Below are 10,549 nucleotides of genomic sequence, written 5' to 3' on the forward strand. Positions count from 1 at the left end.
GTTTTTAATGGATGTGATGTCACTCTGATTACTTAGGAGTACAAATAAAATGCAGGGTAAGCTGCCTCCTATAGTTTTCCCTGCTAACTCTGAATTCTGGCCATATTTAGAAGTTGCCCCTGTAAGTTAACTGTCGTACCTCCCCGAAACCTCCAGTTATACCTGATTTTCTCTCTGTTCTCTCAAAGATTATGCTCTTTATTAAAGACACCACATTTATTGAGCACATTTATATACAGTTTAAGAATTATACATACACTTATAAAAAAACGGATGTGAACAAACTGTTTTTTAACATGTGGTTCTACTTTGGAAAAGATGGTTACTGCCGTGAAATATTGAGAGCAGTTTCACAAACACATTTGCCTACTTGCTATACTTGTTTCCTTTTTCAGTCCCCACCACTTTTGTGTTTTTGGACTACACTTCATATCAGCGAGCCCTGATATAGTGGCAGTGCGGTTCATTATAGCCGTGTTGTTGATTAACATCGAGTGCCAGGCAGTTTTCATAGATCTCTTCTGTTTGCTCCTGCTGGAAAGAAAAACAAAAGATTTTTTTATTTTTCTAAAAAACTGAACACAGTCACTTACAGTTACTGCAGCTCAGATCTTTGCAAAACATATGGTAATAGGAATTTTCTTTTCTTCACTTTGTCGTGAATTGAGCTCTCTGTGATACTCCAGTCTTCACAAATCTGCATCTGTATGAAAGGTCTCAACAGGTGATAATAACTATATTTACCATTTCTGCAGTGGGAGAATGAATGCTAGTTCTGTAAAACAGAAGTGACATTTTGGTTATATTCTAGCAATATAGTGTCACTAAACATACATTTTCATGAGCATTTAATAATTATAATTTAATATCTAAGTATGACTGAAAGCAAATGCAACTTACCCTGCACAATGTCTGCAGGATCTTTGAAGGACGGTCAAAGCAATTATAAAGACCAGGCAGCACACACAGGAAACACCCACGGCTGCAGCAATTACTAGTTTATTCCAATTTTCACCTTCCGAATTGAGGGGAAACTCTGCAGAGGTGAGGGAGGTATTAAACTCACTTTAAGACTAATACTAAGCTCTTAATTTAAGCTCAAAGCCATGTCTGATTTGCGTGTGTGTGTAAAGGAAACAGTGGCATCTACTTGTGCGGTTTCTCAAAATAGTCCCAGCATACACACTGCTGTCTACAATGCAGTTATACTACAATATCCAAGCTTTAAATTTGAGAAGCTACTTGTCACAACAGGCTAACATTAAAATTGATCGTGTGAGGTTTTAGTGAAAAGCATAATAACATCTCTATAGAATGTAGAAGTGGAGTCCAAGGCAAAGCAGCCAAAACTGTGTAGCTCATTTATGAGTTTCACACGTTTCCTTTGTGGATAATATACAGCACAAAGTTCATTCAGGCACCTTTGCAACTTTCATTTCTTTCATTTTCATTTCATTTCATTTCAATAGCACAGCACTGAGTTGTAATTCACTCTGTTTACTTTTAGATCCTATTTCCTTTACTGTTGACACAGGGATTACTTCTGTTTAATCTGATTTTATACCTTAGTAACACACCTGTAATTATCAGCTCAGACTTATGTTCCCATGGTCCTGCATCCGTGTTGATCTCACAGGTGTAGTTTCCTGTATGAAACATCTGGGCTTTCTCTATGATCAATGCATACATTTGACTCTTTGACTCAGAAATATTCATAGTGAGGTTCTGAGCTTTTGGATCGATGTAAAATGATTTCTGTGGGATCAAGCTCAAGAAAGTCAGTCCATTCATTTTCCATGTCAGCTGAGAGAATGTGATATTTGACTTGTTACCACAGTGCAGGACCACTCTGCTGCCCACCATAGCTGATATGGTCTTTCCACCTGTGCAGGAAATTTTAAGATGATAAATTACATTTTTAACATAACCATGTTGTCATCATTACACCACACCACAGGTACGCTTCAGGTAAGCTTTGGTAAACGTGTGAATTTCTTGCCAAGATTTGGCAAGAATATCGATGCCTCTCTCACAATCTCCTCTGTACAGCCAACAGCTGGTTATCTTAGGTTAGCATAAAGACTAGAAACAGGTGGAAACTGTTAGTCTCTGTCTAGATGAAACAAAATGCAACTACTTTACAAGCTAACTAATTAACACCTTATATCTTGCTTGTTTTATCTGTATAAAAACCAGTGTGTAAAAGCATAACTGTGCACTTCGTACAGCTTCAGATTTATTGTACAGCTACGAGAGTAGCATTTGTCTTCTTCTTGTCTTAAACTCTCTACAAGAAACTCAGATTAACACATTTCCCAAACTGTATACTCATTACCTGCTGGTGAGAAAATTGGGAACATGCAGCATATCAGAGCAAAGGTCCAACTGATACTCAGATATTTAGGAAAATCCTTCATACCACCTTGAAACAAAGATAATTTGATTGTAAACGTCATGTTCATGTGGTTTCCAACTCAAAAATGTATTTCTACTCAGTGTCCAGGCTAACAAAATTAAAAAAGGTAATACTAAATGTGTTGCGAAAGCAGAATAAGACAGCTCAGAATCATAAGGAAGATCTCGTGCTTTCGTAACCCATATGTTATGATGAATATATTGACTACATTTACTTACCGGTAGTGGGTGTCTGCATCTGCTGTTTTGCCTTATTCTCCTTAACACAGTTTCACTTTAGGCAAAAAAGTACAAACCTACATATAAATGATAATATAATTAAAACTCTCATACTGACATGTCTGTGTAATTTGAAGAAACGTGCCAGGTTTCAGACACCTACACCAGAACTGGTTTCCTCACAGGAAGTGAATGCTAAGATAACTTTTAGTGGTCTCTCTCTCTCTTTGTGTGTGTGTGTGTGTGTGTGTGTGTGTGTGTGTGTGTGTGTGTGTCTACTGTGCAAAGTGTTGTAAGACTTGTCTGAGATGTTTGTTGAAGACCATGTACTGGAAAGACTGCTCAATTTACCCATGACCTCCAGAGTACATGTGAAAATGCACAAACGTTCCCTTACAAACAATTTTCAGCCTGCTGTCAATTATAATCATGAAATTGAATGCAAAATGGACCTTGGATCTTTATTCTGGCAGACATTGCACACCTTGAAAATGAAAATGTAAAGTGAGCCTTTTCCATTTCAGTTTAAGATTGAAATGACAGTTTGCATTTTCATCATGTCAGGTAAAAAGGTCAAAAAAATGGTAAAATCAGGTATCTATCAAGACAACTAAACATGCTTTTATTCAGGGGTGCATATAAGCTGAGGTGCACATAAATGGTAAGCAGGGACACATGCGCGACAAAAGTAACACGTGACATTACGCATTCCTGATTTTTGTGGCACATGCACATGTGCATACCAGGTATTGTCATTTTCTAAATTTAGATGGCGGTTGTTATAAGACCAAGGACTGCCGACATAAGAGAGTCAAGAGGTTTTTCATTGCCATTTCAGCTATTTACAGTAGTGAACAGTGAAACAAGACAGTGCTCCTCCAGGGACCAAATTAAATACACTGTACATACAAAGGACACGGTCCTGTTATGGAATGTTAGAGAAAGCCATAGAGTGCAGGTAGGGACAGTATTGTACACAGTGTAAACGGTATAAAGTGCAAGTAGATCAGTTGCTGTTGTTGACTTGTGGTCTGGTTGTAAGAGCTCAAATGCATCAGGAGCGTTTCCCAGACAGCAGAAGGGGGGGGTCTGTGCTCGTCTGTGCTCGTCTGTGCTCTTCTGAACTCCACAACCATCTCTTTGTAGGATGACTCGTTGTTCTTGCTGATGAAACCCACCACAGTCGTGCCATCAGTGAACTTGATGATGAATGATGCGATTTGTGCTGTACACTGCCTCACAATCATGAGTCTGCAGTGTGAACAGCAGAGAGCTGAGCACACATCCTTTGTGGGGCACCTGTGCTCAGAGTTGTGGCACTGGAGATGTTGCTGCCAATCCGGACTTCAGAATTCCTTTATTTATCTCCGAAGGGAAATTCTTTTTTGTACAGACATTGCACTTGCAGTATTCCCAACCAAGAAAGAAAAGTGAAAAAAAAACCAAGATAAGTATAAATCTAAAATCAAAAAGTACAGGTATTTACATGTGTTCAAAATTTTCTGAGGCCTCTAAGCTAGAAAGTCCAGGATCCAGTTGCAGAGGGAGGTGTTCAGGCCGAGCAGGCTCAGCTTTTCAACCGCGTGCTGAGGGACAACTGCCCATAGATGGTAATTTGCCCACGCACTTTTGAGATGACTGGTCCCATATGAAGTCATATAACAGCACTGAATTAGGGTAGCTGTCACTTAAAGAGAGCATAGATAGGAATCTCGTGGAAAGATGCTGCATTACGTGGAAAATGTTACATCACACATCTTGCATAACTTCCTTCTCTCACTTCCCTTTTTTTCTGTCCATTTTTACTCTTGATTTAAAGGCCTCTATGAATAGACCTAAATGATGAAATAAACTATAATAAATAATAATAAACTCAGTTATTCCTTTGAACTATGATTTTAACCCTAGCCTCAGATACCTTGTTGGAGGACAGAAAGGCCGGGTCCAGAACTAAAAATAACTTTTCATGTTGCGCCCTTCAGTAGTGATATAATCTTTATTCTCCCAATCCTTCGTCATTCTTCAAGAAACAGTCAATACATAAATAAACCGTATTTCCTTTGGGGGTGGGGGCAGCCGTGGCCCAGAGGTTGGAGAAGCGGCTTGTGATCGGAGGGCAGCTGGTTCGATTCCCCCACCGGACGGACAGGAAAAATTTGGGTGTGGTGGAGTGATTAATGCGATAAAATGCCCCCCCCCCCTTCATTAGCCGGCTGATGTGCCCTTGAGCAAGGCACTTAACCCCCCAATATGCTCCCCAGGCGCTTGATGCTGCCCACTGCTCCTGTGTGTGTTCCACTGCATGTAATTTGCCGGGTGTTGCATGTGTGTGTTCAACTAAGGATGGGATAAATGCAGTAGTAAAATTCAGTATGTGTGTATGTAAAAAAATATATATATACTGCCAATAAAAGTTGATTCTTCTTCTTCTTCTTTAATCTGCCCTCTTGTAACCAAACATGCCTCAAGTCAAACAAGTAAAACATCTGCACATAATGTTTTAGTATTAGTGCTTTTGTTACTACTCAATGTGTGTGTGTTTTTTTTCAGTGGAGCATGGCTTAACTTGAAGAAGGAGTTTGCTTGCTTTTCTTCCCACGGTCTAGAGATGTGGAAATTAGGTCAAATGTAAGATTACTGGACTTGTGGAATGCTAGAATGTGACTGCATGTCCTTGTAGCACCCTGACTGACTTAGCGTGTCCGGCGTCCTGTCAAACCTCAACCCCTCAAGCTCAACCTCAAGCTTAAGGTTTTCAAAAGCCATAACTCCGTTTCCCTGGGAACTCACTTGGGTATGACTAATACCTGAAACAATACATGACTGAAACGATGCTCCACACTACAGTAAATACCTTCGAAACGACCTGGCTACGGTGTTGTCCACTCATAAGCTAATGTTATGCTAGCAGCTAGCAAGAGTCAGTCAATAATGACGAGTACGGTTAACGGAAGAGCTGTAAATATATATAACACATTGTGTGTGTGTATCCAGCCATCTCACTGTCCCCAGATAAATGTCAAATCATTTTACTAACAAATGACCCCTGTGTGAAGTAGCGAGTTGAACAGTGTATGGGTGGTGAAGCTGACGTGACGGTCTATTCTTCAGGGTTCACAGAGTTAAGGGAGGCGGTGCAGGCTGCGTGCAGTTTGTGTGTTACCGTCGCCATCTAGTGGCGAGGATGAGGAAGCACTGCAGGACGACGCTAAAGTGCTGTTGATGTTTTTTTCATGTCATTTTGACAGGCAGTTTGACTGGAACTATTTAGTAGGTGTAGTCAGACCTCTTTTTTGTGTTTTTTATGAAAGAACTCGAATTGTATTTTAAATCAGTGTCTTCTTCTAAAAATAAGAAAGCTGTTAAAACTATGAGGGTGTGCTCCCACTTTAATAATATTTTTAATTCAAGTTAACTCTTTCTCCTGTTTTACTTGTGACCCCTGGAGTGTATTTATTTTTATTTTTTTATTTATTTCATTCTTATTTTTCAATTTACTTATGTTCTTTTTTTTTATTGTTATTATTTTCCTCTTTCTCAATTTCATGTTGTATATTGTCCACCATTTATATACTATTGTTTGTTTCGTATATGGTTGTTAAATAAAGCAAATTATCAGCGCTTAACTGACACATTGCAGCCAATGAAGATGAAGCATTCACGCAGATCATGTTCATAAGAGTTTCTTTGTAAACCGCACCACAGGTTTTGTCACTGTTCAAGACCTCTTTAACTTTTTCGTTAGTTTAATGTGTTAATACGAAACATAACATAATTATTTAATAATCTAATAATATATAGTAATAAATAAATATAGATTTTTTTACTTTGAGTGATAACAAAGTCTCATGTTTGAGGTCATTTGTACTTTGTGTGCGTGTGCGTGCGTGCGTGTGTGTGTGTGTGTGTGTGTGCACGTGCAAGTACACTCTGCAGAGGAACATTGGCACAACACTTCTTGACCACGTGTGACTTTTTATTGCGTTGGTTCCCATTCCAAATGAAGATACTGCCACACATCTATCAGCAAAGAAGACTACAAGTTAGTAAAAAGGATTTTTTTTTTCTTTCCAAAGATTAATCACGTCCTCTTACAAACATAAAGGCAATGCCAACATCTTAAAATACAAAAAATCATACATTACCAGTCATAATAGATGTACACAAGGACCAGCATCATGCTTTGAGTGTAACACTGTTAAATGCTTAAACATGTTTGACAGTTTGGTGACTTATTGAAGGCTCTCTTTGATTCAGATCGCGCAGCATTGGATTATGGGAGGAGAAGGGATGGCAGGGGGTCACAAAGGGGTCAAAGCTGCCTTCTCTCTGAGTTTCTCTAGAGCCATTTGTTCATACCCCCAAAACCAACACTGTGAGGTGTGTGTGTGTGTGTGTGTGCTCATAAAGACACCTGTATGAGCATAAGCCTGCACTGTGTGAGTGTGTTCATGTTTGCAAACCAGCAGCTCTACGCTTTAATATCTTCTTATCTTTTTAAATTGTGTTAATGTTGTAAACATTTGTTATTTAACCATCTGAGCTGCATAACAGAGCCACGTTTTATGTGGGTGGGTGAGTGTGAGTGGGTCTGTGTGAGTGACGTGGGGGTCAGATAAGAAATAAATCTCAGATTAAAAACAAAAAATGTAAATAAAACATCAAGTTTACATAGGTCCCAGAGCAATATATGCACATGCTACAATTTTACAACATTTACAGATAAGGCACAGGAAATCATACAATGGTAGTTGTTGGAATAAACAAGCCAGAGAATGTAAATTTGTGATAAACTAAAGGCATAATATAAGGCTTGATGCACTTTGTATTTAAATACTTTCAACTGATCTGCAAATTAAATTAGCCTTTATTCAGATAAATGCACAATATGGCAGCGTGGGCATTTTCTCCTCGTGTTTGTGAGATTAGATCAATATTGTAGTCACAAATACAACTTGTGTGATCCCTTTAGACAGTAAAATAACCAAAAAAGCTTTTCTGCACATTATGTACATTATCAGACATGAGACAGGGCATTATGTACAGCGGGGGTTGCCTCTAGTTGTTTGTGTCTCTCTGAATTGGAAAAGCATGTCACAAGTATTGTGTTTTATTGTGGGGTAAGTAACCTTCAGTGGTCACATGAAATCAAGTAGAAAGATTTTTTTCACAGTCAGGTCAAGGATGCTTGTTTTCATTGATGAGCGTGGTTTCTTTTATTGTCTCGCCTCCAACAATACTTTGTGCTGATGGTGCATGATCTTTATCGCCCGGACGCCTGTTTGTACAGCGCGAAAAGAGAGGATTTGGCCTGAGGTCGCTACTATAGTCCATTTTCTGATAGGGCAAAATGAGCCCTGCTCTCTACCGTCAGACATCTGATATCACAGTACACAGTTCTACTTAAAGGCTACAAACGTGAATCTAAAAAGCAGAGAATCACATTGAAAAAGACATTCAACATGTGGTCTTTTTTTCTTGTTTGTTTGTTTTTCCTCACTAACTCAGCTCTGGCTGTGCTACATGGTATATAAACATGAAAAGGAGAGAAATGCCCTGAAATTGATGCACATCTCTCTTCACTTGAAAGAATCCTGTGTAAATGGAAATGAGGTGTTATGAGGGTTGTAAAGGCCTTGCACAAAGTCTAAACGTCAGGATGTGCAAAGAAAAGGTATGCTCTTCTCAACCTGATAATGGACTTTTCCTCTTCTTCTTCTCAAAGAGCTGTATACCTGTAAAAGTTACGGCACTTAATAACGTGATTTTTGTATGCGAGAGCCCTCTCACCCGCACCATGTGCAGCCACATGCTGCATTTGCAGTATGTTGCTGTCTGAGTGGGATTGAAAGTCAGTGCCTAACTACAGCAAAATTACTGATTTGCAGACACACAAGTATATTAAAACTCTCCTTTCCCTATCTACTCAAACCCCGTGTAAAAATGTCTAATCTTCCATTGTATATGATTAAAACTCTTTCAATAGAAAAAGATGTTTCTAAAAATTGAACATGGATTTTCATCAAGTAAAAACATTTCCCCCCCTGCATGTGTCCTTTCCACATTTTTTTTAAATATAAGAACACGCTTGATAAAAAAAACCTACTCCTCCCCTCTTCAATCTCTACTTTGTATATTTCCTTTTTATCACAAACACGCATATTTTTTTGTCGCTTTGTAGAATTGTTTTAAAGGCTTTGATCTATCCCTGTTAATGTTGTTTTTCATCCTTTGCTTTTTGACCTGCCTGTTCATGAGTGTGCGTTGTCTTGAGTTAGGTGTGTGTGTGTGTGTGTGTGTGTGTGTGTGCTCTCTCTCATGTTGAACGTTTGGTGTGTGCAGGTGTACATGTGCTCTCTCTCTCACAGGTTCATACGGTGAGATCGTCTGACCTGGCCCTGCTGCTGGCTTTGCTCAGTCGGCTCAGCGGTCTAGTGTCTTCTATCGTATCCGTGGCCTCCATCCCTGGCTCCACTGGGGTCACCCCCTCCCCGTTCACTGCCTCTTCTACCTCCACATCCTCTTCCACAGCACCCTCCACCTTCTCTGCTTCCACCTCCGCTGGCTGCACCTCCTCGACCTCCTCCTCCTCATGTAATGTCACCCCCCCTGTCTCAGTGGTCTGGGCGTAGGAGGGAAGAGTCTCGTCATACACCTTAGAGATGTCCTCCATGGGCAGCACCTCCTCCGCCTTCTCCTCGAGCCCCTGGTAGGGTGCAGCCCCTCTTCCAGCCTCCATGCCCACCTCCGCCAATGGATAGAGGTGAGTTATAGGGGGAGCTTTCTCCTCCTCCAGCAGCCTGTAACCTTTCGATCTCTGCAGGGAGGGCACAGCCAGCGACGGCAGGCTCTTAACCTGTGGGGGCAGGGGAGCCGAGCCCTCGCCTTGGGCCGGGGCTGGAGCTGGCTTGCGAAAGACAAAGCGAATCTTCTTCAGGCCCAGGTGACTGATCTCCACAAAGTTGAGGAAGAGAGAGACACAGGCCACAGCCAACATGAAGATGATGAAGACAGTCTTCTCCGTGGGGCGAGACACAAAGCAGTCCACCGTGTTGGGGCAGGGCCAGCGGCTGCATTTGTACAGTGGCAGAATGCGGAAGCCATACAGGAAGTACTGGCCCACCACGAATCCCACTTCAAACAGTGTCTTGAAGATGATGTGGCAGATGTAGGTCCTCAGCAGGGTGCCTTCCAGCCTGAACTTCTTGCTTCCCTTTGTGCTGGTCTCCTTAGTGGTGCGGACACTGCCCTGGTCGGGTGCCAAAGGGAGACGCTCCTCGCTCAGCTCCTGCTGCCGGCTGAGTTCTGCCTCCTCGCGCTCCTTGCGTTTCTCCTCCATGTGGACATGGTGCACAGCATGACCCACGTACACCAGAGACGGTGTGGACACAAAGATGATCTGCAGCACCCACAGGCGGATGTGGGAGATGGGGAAGGCCTCGTCGTAGCACACGTTCTCACATCCGGGCTGCTGTGTGTTGCAGACATAGTCAGACTGCTCATCACCCCACACAAACTCCGCCGCCGTGCCCAGGATGAGGATACGGAAGATGAAGAGCACCGTGAGCCACACCCGGCCGATCACCGTAGAGTGCTCGTTAACTTCCTCTAAAATATTACCCAGAAAGCTCCAGTCACCCATGGTCGGTCCGTAGCACTGCAAAATGAAGGGTGGGGTAGGAATGGACACAGAGGGTGCATACAGAGAGGGAGGGTGGGGTAGGCAGGACAGACAGGAGGAGGGGAATAGGGTGCCAGAAGTAAGAAATGTAAAAGAGGAAAACTCAAACTCGTCAAAAATCAAACGTAAGTCGTAATTTCATGCGACCTCATACGATTCTATCAGAAAATCTAAAGAATTTGGAACTTGTAAAGTGTGGTGTTCAAGTCCATCACATTAAAAACATCGACACAA

General features: G+C 41.4%; 1 protein-coding gene across 1 annotated transcript; it reads right to left on the reverse strand.

The window, feature by feature from the left end:
- Positions 1 to 201: 201 nt before the first annotated feature.
- On the reverse strand, positions 202 to 10,323 carry LOC124067635 (gap junction alpha-8 protein-like). The gene is made up of 8 exons (XM_046405173.1): positions 9,027 to 10,323; position 8,721; positions 8,425 to 8,497; positions 2,336 to 2,422; positions 1,578 to 1,883; positions 901 to 1,036; positions 745 to 775; positions 202 to 534 (listed from the first exon to the last, which is right to left on the reverse strand). The coding sequence occupies exons 1-8, from the start codon at positions 10,274 to 10,276 to the stop codon at positions 433 to 435; spliced, it is 1,986 nt and encodes a 661-aa protein (XP_046261129.1). The 5' UTR covers positions 10,277 to 10,323; the 3' UTR covers positions 202 to 432.
- Positions 10,324 to 10,549: the final 226 nt, after the last annotated feature.

This window comes from Scatophagus argus, chromosome 11, assembly GCF_020382885.2.
Source record: "Scatophagus argus isolate fScaArg1 chromosome 11, fScaArg1.pri, whole genome shotgun sequence".
Lineage (NCBI taxonomy): Eukaryota > Metazoa > Chordata > Actinopteri > Scatophagidae > Scatophagus > Scatophagus argus.

Coding starts and splice junctions, on each gene's coding strand:
- LOC124067635 (XM_046405173.1), bottom strand. CDS start 10,276: ATGGGTGACTGGAGCTTTCTGGGTAATATTTTAGAGGAAGTTAACGAG. Junction 2,423..8,424: donor TGTGGCTGCACATGGTGCGG/GTGAGAGGGCTC, acceptor CTTTGTTTCAAG/GTGGTATGAAGGATTTTCCT. Junction 1,037..1,577: donor GTCTGAGCTGATAATTACAG/GTGTGTTACTAA, acceptor TCACCTCTGCAG/AGTTTCCCCTCAATTCGGAA.